Raw genomic sequence first — 19,196 nt, forward strand, 5'->3', positions numbered from 1 at the left:
ACTCTTCACTTCACTGCTAAAAGCCATTGCACTGGGGACCGACGTTAAGTCCTTTCTACACTTTAGGAACCTGGATGCCAGCCATTACAGGGTCCGATTTCTGTGAACCAAGTTCTGTGGAATTTGCCTGAACACTGGGGTCCACTCAGCACTTAAGTCAATGTGATAGGAATTACCTCCGGTTTCAAGACAAGCTTCCTGGTCTGAGGATATAATTTGTACATTCTTCCTTAGCTTCAGAGGCAAATGCCCTGTGGTCAAATAGATCCAGAATGGTTGCAGGGATAACTTGACTTTTACGAGACGCCATGTAAGACTTTTGACAATTCAAGGTAAGTCTTGAAGCCTGCTCACTTTGACCCAAATTTACTAAACCCATGACATGCAGGGGATCCACTGGGGCTGGATGAAGTTTCCATGGACAGAGGTGTCACTGAAGGGATGACTGAGGACCAGAGAATGGGCCCTGGGAGACTCGTGAGTGTATTCAGCAAATTTCTGGGCCACACAGCCTCCTCAGAAAGACCTCAAAGATGAACTTTATCCAGTTGTATGGACAACAGATATACGGTTTAACAGTTTCCTGAAATCATCATAGAACTCAAGATGGTCCTAATAAACTAGATACTGGGAAACTCTAACTTGGGGTGGGGGTGGAGATAGGGTAAGAGTACGTGGATACTTCAGAGGTTTGCATTCACCGTGACTATACTATCATCACGTCCTACTAGAATCTTTTTGGACTTCTAAACCAGTTTTAATCAGGAGAGACTGTACTCTCTCCCACGACTAAGCCTGAAAGAAGGCTTAACCCTTCAGGGGCCGCCCCCAGACATTCCGCTCCCCCAAACATCTGTTCCCTCCTGCCCAGAGAGCCTTGGGCAGTGACCAGCAGCCAGGAGCAGCCGGGCAGCTTTGCGAGGATAGGGTGCGTGCCTCCACCCTTCCATCGCCTTGTTTTAAAATGCTGGTCGCGACCTAATAAACTGATATCCGTCACAGTAACAGGTTGTGACTTGCAGTTTGAAAAACAAAGCTGTATTTCACTGAAAAATTTTTGAAGCAACAGAAGTCTTGCAGTCATCATGTGTAGTTTAATCTCAAACTACAAATGAAGAGACTGGAACCCAAACGGCCAAGAGGTCATCTGCTGAAACCTAAAACTGCGCTTCCGGAAGCATGTTCCCAGGGGCCCCGCCCCCCGGGGGAAACCAGCGTGACCGGGGCGTAGCCTCTTTCCCCCTCTACCCTCCTACCCTCCTACCCTCCTACCCTCATCCTCGTCCGCCCCGTGCGCGGCGTAGCGACGGCAGGGGCCGCTGCGGCATGCGCCGCTGCGGCATGCGCCGGCGCCCTGGGGACCAGCGAGATGCCCCGCCCCTTCGTGAGCTCATCGCCGCGCGTCGCGGTCGCGCGGAGACTGGCGTCAGACGAGCCGCAGGGCCGTGCAGCCGGGCAGTGAAGCGGTGAGTTGGTCCGCGCAGCCGGTGGGGATGGCAGTCGCTAACCGCCCAGGCTGGAGGGCGGGTGAGCGAGGGTGGGCCCGAGGCTGCCTCTAAGACGGTTTGCTCAGGAATGCTCTAGGCTGCGGGGCCCGAGGGTAGTGGCTTCCGTGACTCCATTTATCCTGGCTGCCTCTCGACGTGCGGGGCCTAAGGGGAGAGGGTAGATTGCCTCATCTTGCATCCTGAGGGTGTTCTCTGCAGCCTCGAGATTAGGGCTGCTTTCTCTGCAGTAAAGGTCTCAGTGTCCGTAGACGGAACGACTGTCTTAACCGAAGTTTTCCAGTGGTGGGCCACGCTGTCTTCTTAGGTAGCGAGCTGGACAGGTACAAGCACAGGCTGAGTTATCTTTATTTCAAGTACCATGTAGTGTTATGGGTTGCTGACCTGCCTGAGTACTTTAATAGGGACATGTGTAAAGTTCTTTAGAAACACTGAGCAGGGAGCAATGAATTCTGCCTAGGAAGTTGGGAGGAAAGTTCTCTTAAGAGAGAAGGTAGCAAGAGAGGGCTTTGGGGTCCTCTTAGCTCTTAAATTATTAGAGGATAAGAAACTGATGTAAGAGGTAGTGTAGCTTGGTGGCCTATACTATAGCTTGTATCCACCTTCTACTGTCAGACTAACCTTAGGAAGCTTCCTTAACCTCTCTTGAGTCTCACTTTCCTTATCAGGAAGGTAGAGGTGATAATAAGAATATCTACTAAGTGGGGTGAGAGGGTTCAGTGAGCTAACCTATGTGTAGAACGTAAAACAGAGCCTGACTCATGGTATATCCTCAAACGTGCATTCATTGATAGAAGCACACCTCTGTCTTGAGGAGGCTGGCTTCATGGAGTTGGCTTCCTGCAAACCTTCCTACTCTTTTGTTTCTCTCTGTTGCAGGGATGTGAGGCAGGATTTGGAAGGGGAGAGGGTAGGCCTCTGCTTCACTGGGCAGAGGGCTGGTGCCCAAGCAGAGTGGTAATACTGTTCATTTCAGCAAAACTGGCTTGAGCTCCTGCCTGTCTTTCCTACCCTGGCCAAGATCCTGTTCTTGGGTCACAAATTAAGCACTACCAACTTGATTGAGATCTTCACAGGCAAAGATTATTTACAAATCGTTTGTTTGTTTTTTCTGTTATCCTTGGAAAACCTTCACGGTAGCCTTTTTGGGTTTACAAATTTAAAGCAAGTAACCTGAACCTGGATGCCTTAGCTGTATGGTCTCCTCTGTCGATGGATAGAATTGAGGGAGCCATGAACTTGGATGAGAAGAAAAATTGCATCCTTATGTTCTCTAACCTCTAACTGAAATTTAGCGTTTCTTTCGATTATGAATGTTGTCAACAAACCACAGTATTGACAGGTTGACTTTGTCACCAATAGAAATTACAGATATTTTCATATCTTAGCATACTGTGTAAGCTCATGACAACTTTGAAATTACGGTAGTTATTAGACTTGCTGCTAGATCTTGTTATGTAATGTGTAAATTAAGAATCACATGTTATGCTATCACAAATTTAATTTTTGTATTTGGTAAAAATTTTTTTTTCTTTGTATTTGGTAAAATTTTATTTCGGTATACAGTTGATCTTTATTCTCAGCTTCTGTATTTGCAAATTCATCTACATGTTAAAATTTATTTGTAGGCCCCAAGTCAGTACTTGCAGTGCTTTTGCGGTCTTTCTTGGACATGTGTGAGGTGGTGAAAATTTTGAGTCAACTGACACACATTCTCAGCTGCAGTTGAACAAGGAAACATTCTGCCTTCTTGCTTCAGTTCTCATGCTGTAAACAAGTGTCTTGTTTTCAGTCTGTTAGTGCCATGATTTTTGGATTTTTGTGCTTTTATTGGTAATTTCAGTGTTTAAAATGGCCCCCCCAAGCACAGTGCTAAAGTACTCTTAGTGTTCCTAAGTGCAGGAAGACTGTGATGTGCCTTATGGAGAAAACACACGTGTAGATAAACTTCATATAGGCAAGCATTTTGGTGCTGTTAGCCATAAGTTCAGTATTAATGAATTACCAACGTAAAATAAGGTGTCTTTATTATTTTAATAGACCTTTATTGGAGTATAATTGCTTCACAATATTGTGTTAGTTTCTGTTGTACACCAGAGTGAATCAGCCATATGCGTACATGTGTCCCCATATCCCCTCCCTCTTGAGCCTCCCTCCCACCCTCCCTATCCCACCCCTCTAGGTCATCGCAAAGCGCTGAGCTGATCTCCCTGTGCTATGCTGCTGCTTCCCACTAGCTATTTTACATTCAGTAGTGTATATATTTCGATGCTACTCTCACTTTGCCCCAGCTTCCCCCTCCCACCCCGTGTCCTCAAGTCCATTCTCTGTGTCGACATCTTTATTCCTGCCCTGCAACTAGGTTCATCAGTACCTTTTTTTTCTTAGATTCCATATATATGTGTTAGCATATGGTATTTGTTTTTCTCTTTATGACTTACTTCATTCTGTATGACAGACTCTAGGTCCATCCACCTCACTACAAATAACTCAGTTTCATTTCTTTTTATGGCTGAGTAATATTCCATTGTATATATGTGCCACATCTTCTTTATCCATTCATCATCATCAAGTGTCGATGGACACTTAGGTTGCTTCCATGTCCTGGCTATTGTAAATAGTGCTGCAGTGAACATTGTGGTACATGTCTCTTTTTGAATTATGGTTTTCTCAGGGTATATGCCCAGTAGTGGGATTGCTGGGTCATATGGTAGTTCTGTTTTTAATTTTTTAAGGAACCTCCATACTGTTTTCCATAATGGTGGTGTCAGTTTACATTCCCACCAACAGTACAGGAGGGTTCCCTTTTCACCACACCCTTTCCAGCAGTTATTGTTTCTAGATGTTTTGATAATATCTATTCTGACCGTCGTGAGGTGATACCTCATTGTAGTTTTGAGAAACATGCATAAAACAAAGTTACATATTGTTTGGTTACCAAAAATATTATCAGAGTCTTGCAGGAACCTAATGCAGTGTCTCCCTTAGGAGCAGTGGATCAGTCAGTGTTCACTAATTCGGTGTTCAGTGATGTTATAGAACATAACTGCCTGGAATAACAAGAATGGCCCATACTTGGTTTCCTTTCTAATCCTATGTATTTTATTTTATGTATTTAAAAACATCCTGAGAAGGGGTTTATAGGCTTTACAAGGCTGCTAGAGGGTCTATAGCACACACAAAAAAGATCGAGAACTCTTATTATAGCCTGAGAAATTAAATCTATTCCTATGGTTAAGTTTGTGTTTAGCTGAGCTAAGTCCTTAAAGACTTCAGCACCTTTTGGGAGACATGTGTCTCCCTCTAGCTCATGTCCTCATTTACATGCCTACTGGCTCTTATAGGCATTTTTGGCTGAGATCCCCGCATGAACTCTAAGAACTTTGCTCCCCCATATTTGCTTGTTGAGTTTTGAATAAATAAAATTTTAAATTAAAAGGTCCTGTGGTTTTTATCTCTCTGAAGAGCAGCAAAGGAGGGAGACTGGTCCCTCTCTGTAGTCAACTTGAGGAGAAGAAAACATGAGAGGTGATAGATACTAGTTGAGAAAGAAGTCCGTGCCACCTGGTAGGGCTTGTGAAGGGGGCCCCTGGGACTGATCCACAGAAAAGTGTCCAGGCAACTCTGCCAAAGAGTTGCCTTATTTTCTTGATCAAGGGGAACCTTCTGTAGCCCCCTCTGTCCTGATGACACCCCCTTACTGAAACCCTGGTATTGTTTCCACAGAGCTGTCTGGCCTTTAGCCCTTCATCCTTGGTTAAGGAAATGACCAACCAGGTAAGGCCTATGGAGAGAAAGAATATCAGTTGGTCTCTTTGGCAGGTTCGAGCCCAGTACGTTGTCTGGGTGTGTAGTCAGAAAACTAGCATCTGATTCCTGCTCTTCTCCTGAAGAGTAGGGTGACCCTGGGCACCTAGTCACCAGAGGGTAGGTGGCACTAGTAAAATGCACAACACTAAGAGGAGGATTATTTTATCTAAGTCTGTACCACAGTTTACAAAGGGATTGAGGAAGCTTAAAAGAATTTGTACACAAAAACGAGAAAGAAACAAAGATCAGAAAAAGAGAAACATATCTTTGTAATAAATTAGGGACAGAGTTAACAGGTTATGCAGACTGTGTGGTTTTATACAGCTGCAAAAATTAAGCTGCAAACTGGACTCTGAGCTTCCTGGTGATCAGAGCAGGAAAAAACACGTAATTTACTACTCTCCTTTTTGGGTTGGTAATAGTGGTTAGGGAGAAGAGACAATAGTTTGTCTAAAATTAAAGAACTAATTTTTTTCTGGTATGACTCTACAAACCTTGCATGAGCAGGAATCAAGGAGCTCCTAAGAGATCAGGCAGGGGAAGCAGCTAACACTGTGGTGACTATATCTACCGGGGGGCAGGGCGGTGAGTTGGGTGCCAGGGGGTGTTTTAGGGAAGGGATGGGACACATCTGAAATCTGACCGTTGGTTTAATGTGTCTTCTGTTCTTTTTTAGTACAGTATTCTCTTCAAACAAGAGCAAGGTAAGCAGCTTGCCTGTTCAAGCAAATTTACCTATGAAAAACTGTCCCTGGCGTAAGGGTTTTGTCATGCTGACCAGACATACAGTTTCCAACTGTACTCTGCAGAAACATTGGCAGAAGCAGCTGAAAACAAATACACTTAAAAACAAACAACAACAACAACAAAAACCAAGCCACTAACTTAAAAGAAAAAGCAGGAGTCAAATGACAGACCGGAGAACTCCAGGCTGAGGAAAGCTTTCCCACCTGAGGAACTCTGAGCTTCCCAGCTATCAAAGTGAAAGAAGGAAACGCTTTGAGTCTCAGAAATCTGTTAATGCCACAGCTCATCTGGGGAGGTAAACTTGAGCCTGGCCCTGAACTCAGAAGTTCTCTTGGGGGTTTTTATCGGGCTCCTTCATTTACAACAAGTGCAGAGGACCTTTGACCCTCAATGAAAGTGAAGGATATAGTAACAGCGAGGTGAATTTCTGTCAAGACTACTGAGTGTGGGGGGTGGGCTGGGGGCTGTGCATTGGAGACAGTGGTGGGAATGGGAGCAGGAGGCAGGTCAGAGTTCAGTCTAGAAAGGTAACTGGCCAGTGATACTGGACTTCATACCTGAAAAGGAGTATGTGCCTGGACTATTCACATGTATCCCATTTCTCCACCACAGCCTGGATGAGTTAGGTAAAGCCTGGAGGAATTTGTGGAATGCCTAATAAAAGCTCTTCCACTTTAAGTAGGTGACATTTAGGTAGTCTAAAGTTTAAGCCAAAAGCATTCTTTCAGGTTAGCTAGCATAGGTAACTAGTAGCTAGTCAGGCATGCCAGTCAGCTACCTTGTATGCAGCGAATGCCATCCGGCTGGCAAGCTAGCAGGCTTGGGTCGCGTGGGGATTGTAACGGAAGCCATGTATGTAACTCACAGCTGTTTAAGTTGAATGCCCTTGTATTCATATCTTGAAAAGGTGTTCCTGGAGAAATGCTGCCAGGTATGAAGAAAGCCACCTTGTGCACTTGTCACATTTATATTCCTGCACCAGGTCTGCAGACCCACCGGCATGGCCTGCCAGATATGCAACTTAAAGACTTAGAATTTAAAGTGGACGTTAGTTAATAGAGAGGTTGGGTTTGAATCCCAGTTCTGCCTCTTCTTAGCTTTTGACTTCGGGTGAGCTACTAGGCTTCTTTAAGCCTCTGATTCCTTATCTGTAAAATGAAAATACTATTCACAGTACCTATTTCATAGGGTTGTTGTGGCTGAGGTAATACTTATAAAAGGATTAAAGTAATAACTGGCCCATTGAACATAATAGACATTGTGGCAAAAGGCAACTCATGCGTGGAAGCTGCTTTAGTTATTTATTTTCAGACCTGCCTACTGGTTTCCAAGGATCTCTAAGAAATAACTCTTATCAACTTTAGATCTCTTTTTGGGGTGGGTTTCACTTTAGCTAAGTGAGAGCCATTCCAAACTAATGCATGTTGGACAGCATGCTAAAGTAGAAAGGACATTGGATTACTATGGTACTGCTGCCCTACCTGGTAACCTGTGATTTGGGGCAAGTAGCTTCTTCAGAACCTCCAGTTTTCATATCTGCCTCCACAGTTATAATAAAAGCTGTATGAGAAAGCAGTTTGCAAACAATAAAGTGATACAGGTAGATATTACCTCAGAGTTGTTGTAACAGTATTTCAGCTTCATCTTAGCACATTCAGTTTAGAAGTTGCATGAAGACTTTTAAAATGAAGTGCTTTCCATTCTAGCCCATGATGATGCCATTTGGTCAGTTGCCTGGGGGACAAACAAGAAAGAAAACTCTGAGACGGTGGTCACAGGATCCCTGGATGACCTGGTGAAGGTCTGGAAATGGTGAGTGCCCTCTCCTCTAACATGCAGCCTTGGAAATTGGGGTTTTTACTACTGGGCTCCCAAATTGCAATCAGAGAAGTATTAACTGTTTTCTGAGCAAGAAAGCAATAGTAGTATGGTGGTATACAAAGGCAGATTATTTTTCTCTCACTCGTTTTCCTGTTATTCGCTGTTCAGGCCCTATAGTTTAAGAAAAAAAAAAAAGTCTCATGGCTAAAAGTTGGCTGCATTTGGTGTTCTGTGGCTCTTGATTTCCTCTCTGATTCTGCTTTTCACAGACCATTGGTAATGCATACTTACAGGGGCCCAGAATTTCAGATGCCAGGTACAATGTGTTGTGTGTGAAGAAATCCATTTCTCTGTCCCCCATTGAAGGCGTGATGAGAAGCTGGACCTACAGTGGAGTCTGGAGGGCCATCAGCTGGGTGTGGTGTCTGTGGACATCAGCCACACCCTGCCCATTGCTGCGTCCAGTTCTCTTGATGCTCATATTCGTCTCTGGGACTTGGAAAACGGCAAACAGATAAAGTCTATAGATGCAGGACCTGGTAAGAGTTTTACTCTTAGAGAAGATACTAGAGGTTTACAATCCGTTTTTGAAACCTTTAGGGATAGATGTATTTTACAGTTCAGAATTTTTTGGATTTGAGACTGGTAATATGGGTGCATGAACTGTATGTCATGTAATACCTTCAGTGGGGCTGGGGGCAGCACTCTAATCAAATACTGATACCTCAGCGACTAAACATGAGTATTTACACTAAGAGAGGTATATACACGCTATAAATAGCCTTACATCAGTTCAGGTCAGGTTTTATTACCAAATGAATTTAAGTACTAAAATTATTTTTTTAAACTTACAGTTTTCATTGCCTTTGGGTTTCAGAATTGCTGATTTGGGATTGTGGACTTGTGTTTGAATGGTCCAGAGGTCCTCTGTTTGCTATATTCTGAATTGATACATTCACTGCCTTATAGAGGTCTAGAACATAAAGCACTGTGTCCTCATAGATCTGTATCATGGTAATCTCTACTAATTATGATTAAAGTGCCTGTTTCTAGTATATGATAGATATATGAAACTTCTAAAGAAACAAATCCATTGTTTGTTTGTTTTTTTAAGTTCTATAGGACAGCATAATCTTGTCCATTAGCCTTGATAAATATCTGAGGTAATGGAAGCTAATGATTTCAGTAGGTTGGATTAATGTGGAACAAGCAACATGACATTTCAGGATTCCTTGTAGCCTTATATTTACTTGTAAATGACTGCATAGCATTCATGAGCAGAGCCTGTTCTTCCAGAATAGGTGATGACCGGTAGAGAGTACAGAGAGTCTGGTCCCTCTCTGGCACACCCCTCTGTGGATTGACTACGGAAGAGCTGCTCAGGGATTTCCTTAACTTAATTCCCTTGATTGGAGACCCAGGTGGATTTGTCTCCCACTGGTTATGTTCAGTAGACCCTATAGGCTGTACTTATTCTGGAAAGAATGATGGTCCGAGGGTTTTAAGGACTCTGGGTTGTCTGGAAACTGAGTTCATTTCCCCTCAGTGGCAATGTTCCATGTCTCTGATTCTTAACTATTACAGCTTTTTAAATAATGCATATGTCCAATCCCTATTTTGGATCCACTGAATCACAGTTATTGGGGTGTGTGGGCTGGGATATGTATTTGAAAAAAGCTACCCAGACACTCTGACTCCCCAGATGATTGTTTTTGCATGTGTCCTTGCCCTGTTGAAATCTCTTACAGAGGACTTGGGTCCCCAAACTAGCCCACAAAGTCTGTTAAGACTCTGCTTTATAGCTGAGAGGAGGAAGAGGCAGATCTGTTGCTGCCTTTTCATATTGGACACCTAAGCCCTCCCATGACGCCAAGGTCACTGCGTGGTTTTGTGCCCCCCCCCACCCCGGGCACACCACAGCTGAAGAAATGATTACTGGATTGGTTCCAAGGAAAAGGATGGTGTCTGTATCCACCTTGCCTTCCCTGACAAATAGTACCTTAAACTACATACTGGTTCCACGTGTGGCAAATGATCATTGAAAGATTACTGTTAGGAAAGAAAAAAGATACTGAGATGAGTAGAGGGTTGGGTTTATTTTCTTTTTGGATAGGAATATTCCTAAACTATACCAGACCATTAAACAACAGTTATTTGGGTGAGTAATAAAAGCAAGCATTGCTATTGACAACTAAGGAGTGGCTGAATTGAATTCATCTGAAGGTAAAACTAATAAGTCTAGGTCTAATGAATGTAGGGAAATGGGCATTTACATTATACCTATCTTGAAAATATGCCTGGAGAATGTGAAAGAAGGAACAGAAGAAGGAGAAAAAGACAAGAAAGAAAATCTCAGATCCTGAAGAAGAAAGTGAGGAAGTAGAAGAAAGGGAAGATGAAGGGGAAGATCCTCCATTGGGCACCTCACCCATCCTGTAGCTCCAGCAAACTGACATTGAAGAAGAACAAAGGCGGAGGCATAGGGGCCTCTCAACATCAGATGGTTCAAGATGTCCCAATGTAAAGAAAAGCTACTCTTTTGCTGATGAGGTGGAACTTAGTGATTTATTATGCAAATGTTAAAATAAATTTTAGACTGCACATTTTAATGGAGGAATAAAAATTCCAAAAAAAAAAATTCCTTCAATTTCGAGTATAAGGATATTTGCCACTAAAAGTTCTATATTATCAAACAGTTAATAGGCAAATGTAAAAATAATTCAAAAGTGTGATTTTATTAAACTTCAAGGAATAAAAATCAGATTTTCTAGTAACTATTATACCTGTAAACAGTTAATTATGATAGGAATAAGAAAACAATCCTGTTAGAATAATGCTTTACTCATTTAGGAGTAAAGATAGATATTAAAGAGCAGTTATTTGAGAGATTGATTATAAAAGCTTTTTCAGATCTTCTTGGTTAATTGAGCCCTGTTGAAGTTAATTTCCTTTTTAAAACAAATATTTCATAAGAAAAGTGATAGAGCTAAATTATTTATTATTACTTTGAATATGTGTGTTAAAATTTGTGAGAGGGCTTCCCTGGTGGCACAGTGGTTGAGAGTCCACCTGCCGATGCAGGGGACACAGGTTCGTGCCCCGGTCCGGGAGGATCCCACATGCCGCGGAGCGGCTGGGCCCGTGAGCCATGGCCACTGAGCCTGCGCGTCCGGAGCCTGTGCTCCGCAACGGGAGAGGCCACAACAGTGAGAGGCCCGCATACTGCAAAAAAAAAAAAAAAAATTGTGAGAGATTTTTTATTTTAAAACTCACCGTGGAACATGGTGCTGACCCATCTGTGCTAGGAGCCCCTGTCTACCATGAGTTAAGCTCAGAGAGGCCTTCACTCTCCCCTGGGCTGAGAAGGGCCCTCTTTGAGCCCTGCCCCAGGAATAAGGAGAGTGACATGGGAAGGAGCCTTTCTCTCCTCTCCCTTTGATCTAACAAGTACTGTTTCTGGGCAGGTGCAGGAGGGGCAGGACTTAGGGTACATTCCCATATAAGAGTGGGTATGGGCAAAGGGACCTAGACTAGCACTGGACAACTAGATTATTCCTTGGCCTCTAGGCTCTGCCCCCAAAAGCTCCCAAAGCTCTTTGGGGTTGCCTATGAAGAGGTTCCCATGTAGCTGAGAAAAGAAATGCTAAAATATTATCAGTGGTCCAGATGGAAATACAAAGCACATGTGTTTACCCAGGCTGCCCATGAGTCTGGAGACTTTTACACAGAAGCACTGTGATACACAAATAACATTTGAATAGAACGCTTGAAATTAGGCTGTGTGGTATAACTTAAAAACTAGCTGATTTTTTTTTAAACAAGCAGTGCCTCTTTCCAGTCCTTACTCTCTGTTAATTTGTGGTAAATACTTTGTCATATTACAGTTTTATATAAGAGTATTTCTGGTACCTTTTCATTTATTTACAGTTTTATTGAGGTAGACTTTCACCTCTATAATTGCACTCTGTAATTAACCCATTGTAAGTATACAGTTTAACAGGTTTTAGTAAATTTCCACAGTTGTGCAGCCACCACTCTAATTCGGTTTTAGAACACTGCCATGCCCCACAAAAGTTCCCTCATGCCCATTTATAGTTAATCTGTGCTCCCACCCTCAGCCTCAGGCAACCACTGATCGGCTTTCTGTGCCTATAGTTTTGCCTTTTTGAAAAATTTCACATAAGTGAAATCGTATTGTCTTATACATCTTCATTCTTTCTTTAGCATAATGTTTTTGAGGTTCATCCGTGTTGTAGCATGTATCAGTAGTTGGTTCCTTTTTATTGCTGAGCAGTGAGTATTCCATTATGGGATATTCCACGTTTTGTTCATCCATTTACCAGTTCATGGACATTTCGATTCTCTCCAATTTTTTAATATTCTGAGTAATGCTGCTATGAGCATTCAGGTACAAGTCTGTGCATGGACATGTGTTTTCATTTCTGAGTGGAACTGCTGTGTATTATGGTAAGTGTTTTTACTTAAAGTGTCAAACTGTTTTTCAAAGTAGCTGTACCATTTTATTTTCCCACCAGTGTATGAGGATTTTGGTTTCTCCACATCCTTGCTAACACTTGGTATTGTCCTGTCTATCTACATTTTTAGTAAAAATTTAAGACGCCCTTAAACTAAATTGGTATAGAATTAATATCTTCACAACTTTTTTAAAATTAAAGTCACGTCTTTTCTCACTATAGTTTTTTCCCTTCTTTTTTCTGTTCAGTGGATGCCTGGACTTTGGCCTTTTCTCCTGATTCCCAGTATCTGGCCACAGGAACTCATGTGGGGAAAGTGAACATTTTTGGTGTGGAAAGTGGGAAAAAGGAATATTCTTTGGACACAAGAGGAAAATTCATTCTTAGTATTGCATATGTAAGGAAACGTTGCTCACTTTTTCTCTCTCTGATTCTTTCAGTTTACTCTTCTAGCCCATTGTATTCCTTGGTAAGCGTTCTGCATTGGTCTTGTCAGGCAGCTACTGGCATGGTTTGCCAGTCAGCCAGTTAGACCTGCAGCCAGCAGATTGCTTGTGTTTGGTGGGGATGGCTTAACAATATGGAGCTTCAAATGATCTCAATATGTTCTCTGCGCAGAGTCCTGATGGGAAGTATCTGGCCAGTGGAGCCATAGACGGAATTATCAATATTTTTGATATTGCAACCGGGAAACTTCTGCACACGCTGGAAGGTGTGGTTCATCGTTTATTTTGTGCAAACTGGGTTATCAGATCACAAAGGAAGACGTATTCTTTCATTAAAATGCTGCTAAATGGCAAATGAGCATTAGATTTGCAAAACATCAATCTCAGTTGGAGATCTCAAATGCCTCTAAGGTTCAGTTTTGTCACTAGTTATAACCTAGACATATTAGCTCTTGTACCAGTGTTAAATGCTTTTTTTGGTGAACAGGCCTTTTATTTATGTGTTAGTATATCCTAGCTATATGAGTGTCTTATTTCTGTCATGTTTGGTTCTAAAGAACTTTGTGAATAGAAAATAACTGCTTTTTGTCAGTAATTTGAAGGTAGATGAAAGTGCTGTGCCTACCCTTTGCACTGATGACCTCTGGGCAGGAGAACTGGGTACTAGAACAGGGGAAGGGCTGGAGGGCGACTTCTACTCTGTATTCTTTTGTACTATTCTGAATCCTACCAAGAGGATATATTACCTCTTCAGTGTATCCTTTACCCTACAACAAAGGATTTGGTAGGGAAATAGCATCCTATTTGTTCAACCTTGCAAATCAGAAACGATGCATATTTCCATGTTTGGCCATATCTGTGGCAGAGGAGTTTCTTCTAAGCAATGTGTGCTGAGGTCCAGTTGGTCAAGGAAGGGATCTGAGGTGAAATGGCTCCAGCAGGAGGGGCCTGGGTTATGTGCATGTTTCTAGAGCATTAGAAGGAAGGGTCCAGTCAGTACCCTCTCTGACTGAAGCAGCTGGGCAGTGCAACCCAGTGACTTACAGTCATTAAAAGTGACATAGTTAGTGGACACTGTATTAGTTAACAAGCGTCTTTGTGAATTTCAGGCCACGCTATGCCCATTCGCTCCTTGACTTTTTCCCCGGATTCGCAGCTCCTTGTCACTGCTTCAGATGATGGCTACATCAAGATCTATGATGTGTAAGTTACCTGTTGGGATTCAAGGCTTCTCACTTAATACCAATGCCTGTTTTGCCTCTTATCATTAGGAGGAGCCCTAGCAAGTGTGCTGCTCCCTCTCTGGGTCTAGGAAAGACTTGTGTTCAGGTCCTGTCAGACGCTCAGTCTCCCCAGTCATTCCTCCCCTGTCAGCGTCCCTGCTTTGAGCTTAGAATGTTATGGAGGAAGACGTGCATGGGTTACCTACTAGGATCACATACTTGCTACTTTTTTTCAGGCATCCTGTCTGTTGTGATTTTAAATTCTTTTAGGTAGGTAAGTAGTGTACAGTTGAGGAGATGGAGCCATGGGCTGTAGCTGGCTTGGAATGATGGTAAACAATTAGAACATCCATTTTCTAGGGGTGTTCTAGAAGGTACTTCTCTGCCCTAGTTAGGGAACTGTCAGTTCATAAGCCAGCTTGCAGCAGGTCTAGATGAGGGAGCTTTTTTGTTGTTGGTTTTTGACCACAGGTATAGAAGTGAGTTAATCTTCAGTTCACGGCTCTGTTTCATTGGAAGCCTGTGCAAGGGCCCTTTCTCTTGTTGTTTCCCCCTGTCTTTCTCAGTCCCCACTCCTTTTCACCCCTGAGGTCTCCCCTATACGGTGTTTGACGTGTGTGTGATGCTTTGACTCAGTACTGCAATCCGTGTGCCTCTGGTTCCTGGCTTCCAAAGGTAGCATTCTAATCCACTGGGTGCATATGTTACACTTCTTCCCAACGACGGGTGCCACAACCACGATCATCCACGTGCATGTCCTTTTATGGGCCTGTGAGAGTTTTTCGGGAGTTTAAACTTGGGGGCTTTTGGAGGACGAAAAGTTGTCAAAGAGACATGGAATGAGAACTGCAGCTTCTGGAATTAGAGCTGAATGAGGGTGTTAGGGTCTGGGGGGAAGATGCCTCTCTCAAACTGTGCTTGCCTGTCAGTAGCAGAGCCAATATAAATAGCAGCAATTCCTTAAGTATCCAGTTTTCTTTAATAAGGCTTTCAGTGCTACAATTTCATCATCCTCCCCAACAACCGGTAAGGTAGCGTGGATTAGCGTCCCCATAATGCAGGCGAGAAGCCCAAGCTGAGGTGGTGGTTTGGCTAAGGTGCTGTTACTGAATGAACACCTAGGACTTTTACCTTCTTGTGATCCCACTGCTTTCCACTGAGGCCACCTCTCCTCCTCGTACCTAACTGAGGTTTGCTCTACTCTTCTGGGTTCAGAGGTGAAACTGCTGGCTGGCCTCAGTCGGGTCTTAGGATTGTTTTCCAGCCATAAGTGATTTCATTTCACTTTTTTAAAGAGTGAAAATGACTGTAGTAATTAGATCTGTCTTGTTCTTGGTTAGCTTAAAAATGGTCTATCCAAGCCACATCTGTTGTAAAGAGTACATCTTGATACATTCCTTAGACACAAGGCACTGGCCCTATATGGAAAGGGTACTGGGTGGGCAGGGGTCAGAACCTGCAACTGCCCTGAGATGGCCTACTTGCCCCTGCTGGTTGTGTTTCCTCATCTTAGGAGTTGGCTTGCTGAGCCTTCTTTATTTTGAGCTTTTTAAGCTCTGCTTGTTCAGGATTTTATTTTTGGCTCTTGGTGACATTGACATATTTGGGGTTAATGCTGTTGAAAATTTTGTTTCTGCAGTGTGTGATGCTACTTCATTGAAAAGGGGAATTTTTAAACTAATACTGTGGTGATTATAAGGATAGCAGATTTGGTCCAATTAAACGGGCAATTAAGAGTATACCTTCCATTTCAGTGATTGTATTCCAAAAGTTAACCTCTCCATTTTATTTGAAACTCCCATTTCAGACAGCACGCTAACTTGGCTGGCACATTGAGTGGCCATGCATCCTGGGTGCTGAACGTTGCATTTTGTCCTGATGACACACACTTTGTTTCCAGGTACTTATGATTCTTATCAGTTTCTAAAATGTTAGGAAGATGAAGATGGTCATCTTGTATGAATTGCCTTAAAATTTGAAGACCCTTTTTAAATTCAGATAGCCTTTGTTTTCTGCAGTGTTTTTTAAATTGTGAAGTTAATTATCCTTAGCTGGAACAAAAGTGGATTCTTTTGAACAGTTCAGCTCTTAGTTTCTGCCTTATAAATCTAGGCTTCTACCTACAGTTACTTAAGGGACTGTAGTAACAGTACAGTTACTACTGTAACAGTAACAGTTACTACTGTAACAGTAACAGTTACTACTGTAACTGTTACTACTACAGTTACTACTGTAACTGTTACTACTACTACAGTTACTACTGTAACACAGGATAACACAGTTACAGTAGTAACTTCAGATATGAAAATCTGTTCTTAAAATGTTGTGCTTTGAGACCCCAATGTTGTTTAGGCCCAGGATGGCCAAGACAGTTGAAAAACAGGAGATGGATGGCTTAATAGCATTGCACAGAGGTTTACAGAAGCCTCTGAGAACCTTTATTTTGAAGCTTTCACGGGCCTCCCTCCCATCCGGATATAGGACTCTCATCCGAGACTCCTGATGAGAACATTTAATATGAAGGCCAGGCAGATCAGAAGTTCAGAGAAATAGCTGCTCTGTGAGACGGGAAAGCCAACCAGTGGTGCCAACATCCTTGGCCACCTTTTGGGGCCCTGGATGGCCACTTGTGTACCCAGGCACCAAGGGGGCCTCTAGGTAGGCTGAGTGAAGGAGTGTGGGATTTTTGATCAGGTTCTTTCCAACTTCAAACCAGTCTGAGAACTTTTCTGATACTAATGTTCCCTTTTTTAAAATAGCTCATCTGACAAAAGTGTAAAGGTTTGGGATGTTGGAACGAGGACTTGTGTTCACACCTTCTTTGACCACCAGGACCAGGTATGGCATAATTAACATTCATATTCCTTTGGATTGCTAGCATTGTCTGACCACTGTGCCAAAACTCATTCCTTTTCCTAACCTTGCTGCTTGGGTTGTCAAGACCAGTCGACCCTTGGGGCTGAGCTACTCTGATTGCTTGGATGTCCATCCAGCCCGTGTTCCTGTGCGCACTCGGGGGTGCAGAGGCTCAGGACGTGCTGTCAGCCTAGCAACCCACAAGGCATGATATGTCCCTGTGTAGGTCAGAAAACGGGTACTAGCCAACAGCTTTTAAATGCCTTCTTTGAAACATGCTGCAGCTGGTGCCTGGGGCGTGCCTGGGCCCTTTTCTGGGTACAGCTGGGCCATGGCTGGCTCAAGAAGAACCTGCTTCCTCAGAAGCTTCCATTCCATTCCACAGCCATCGCTTTTCTCTTTTGGAGCGGCCCAAAGAAGTGAAGTGATTTTTTTTTTCTTTGAATATACTTGAAGCCAGAAATTCTTACAGGTTGTTTGAAGTTAGTGATATTACTAACTTTTGTTTCAGTCTTTAAATTAGGGAGAAGAGGCTTTGTTTTCATAGGAGTCTTATCTTTCCAAGATGAATGTGAAATGATAAAGGCATTCTAGTGCAGGGCTTCTCCGTCTTTAATGTGCACAGGAATCTCCTGGGGATCTGGTAACAATGCAGATGCTGATTCAGTGGGTCTGGCCTGGGCCTGAGTTTTTGTGTTCGTCACAAGCTCCAGGTGAGGCTAGCATTGCTGGTTCCAACCACTTTGAATAGCAAGGGTCTTGGGGAAGTAGTATAAAAAATAAAATACCCAGGGCTTCCCTGGTGGCGCAGTGGTTGAGCATCCGCCTGCCGATGCAGGGGACACAGGTTCGTGCCCCAGTCTGGGAAGATCCCACATGCCGCGGAGCGGCTAGGCCTGTGAGCCATGGCCGCTGAGCCTGTGCGTCCAGAGCCTGTGCTCCGGAACGGGAGAGGCCACAACAGTGAGAGGCCCGCGTACCGCAAAAAAAATAAAATAAAATAAAATAAAATACCCATGGCAGTATAAAGTTGTCTTTTAAGATATTTTAAATGCTCTTATGGCAATCTCATAGAATCTCTTCGGAATGCAGCTTAAAGTTAACAGTTGTTCATGCTTTTTTACATTTAATCTTAAATTGTTGCCAACAAAGTTGAGGGGGTTTAATTTTGACATTCCACTACTGGATTTAAACATTTAACTCAGGGAGTAAGACCTGGCTGGCTGTGTTGCTTGGCAGGTGAAGGTCAGTGTGTGGTGCTTTCCTCAGAGGAAGACGTTTGGAGTGGAAATGAGGCCATCACCTGGCCCAATCACAGCACTGAAATCAGGGCTAGAACACCCAACTAAGGGGTAGGGTGACAGGCTGACCTGATAAAACTCCTGCCACATCAGTTCTGTCTGGGAAGGAGGTGTGAATCTGTTAATTCAGTACATAGCAAATGAAAGCAATGACGTGTGACGCCAAGTTATCTCTAGGGACAGGCAGGTTTCATAGGCCTCTAATAAGAGAGTGAGAAGTACTGACCGTGGTGGGAGCGAGCCCGAGGAGGTAGGTGAGGAGCACAGTTTGCAATGATCCCCGTAGGCAGCGACCTCAGGGTAGTTGGGCCTTTTCCTTCCTGGAAACATAAATGAGACCACATGCTGGTCCCTTGTGGGTTCCATCTTCACAGCATTAGGTCACTTCCTAGATTGTGAATCTTTGAAAGGTTTGTAGATATCTTGATTTGTGTTTAGAAATGAAATTTTCTTGAGTTGGGAGGTGAGTGGAATGATAATCAAACAGTAGTAATAGAAGATCCCTGGTTAGAGGAAAGGCAGAAAGCACGAGAACATCCTCATCTCAGTGTTTTTCTAGATTCAGTATAATGAGAATAGAGTAAGGATGTTCATTCATAAAGAATAAAGGTGTTAGTGGAATTTTTTTTTCTTTTTATTTACAGGTCTGGGGAGTAAAATACAATGGAAATGGCTCAAAGATTGTGTCTGTCGGAGATGATCAGGAAATTCACATCTACGATTGTCCAATTTAAACATCAATCTTCCAGGCTAATGCTGCAGAAAGAATGTATAGATTGATCATGACATTCCTTACCTTTCTAGCTTGTTTAAAAGAAATATAGCATTTATTGTAGCAAACACTTAAATTTTGTAGATACAGTATAAATCTTTTCATGTTTTATTGGAAACGCCATTCATACTGTAACATAAAGTGTTCTTAATGCAAACACCCATGTTCTTGAACATGCTTCGTTTTCATTTGCCCTGTTACTGGTAGAACAGTGAGAGGAATCAGCATCCTTATGTGAAA

At 43.0% G+C, this 19,196-nt stretch overlaps 1 protein-coding gene across 1 annotated transcript; it reads left to right on the plus strand.

Moving 5' to 3' along the window:
• Window positions 1-1,406: 1,406 nt before the first annotated feature.
• SKIC8 (SKI8 subunit of superkiller complex) lies at window positions 1,407-19,081 on the plus strand. Its single transcript, XM_082647675.1, has 11 exons — window positions 1,407-1,466; window positions 5,232-5,282; window positions 5,992-6,019; window positions 7,769-7,874; window positions 8,250-8,422; window positions 12,607-12,755; window positions 12,977-13,070; window positions 13,914-14,007; window positions 15,835-15,927; window positions 16,787-16,865; window positions 18,829-19,081. Exons 2-11 carry the CDS (start codon window positions 5,271-5,273, stop codon window positions 18,916-18,918), a joined length of 918 nt encoding a protein of 305 aa, XP_082503801.1. The 5' UTR covers window positions 1,407-1,466; window positions 5,232-5,270; the 3' UTR covers window positions 18,919-19,081.
• Window positions 19,082-19,196: the final 115 nt, after the last annotated feature.

Source organism: Grampus griseus (genome assembly GCF_964374135.1).
Source record: "Grampus griseus genome assembly, chromosome: 2".
Taxonomy (NCBI): domain Eukaryota; kingdom Metazoa; phylum Chordata; class Mammalia; order Artiodactyla; family Delphinidae; genus Grampus; species Grampus griseus.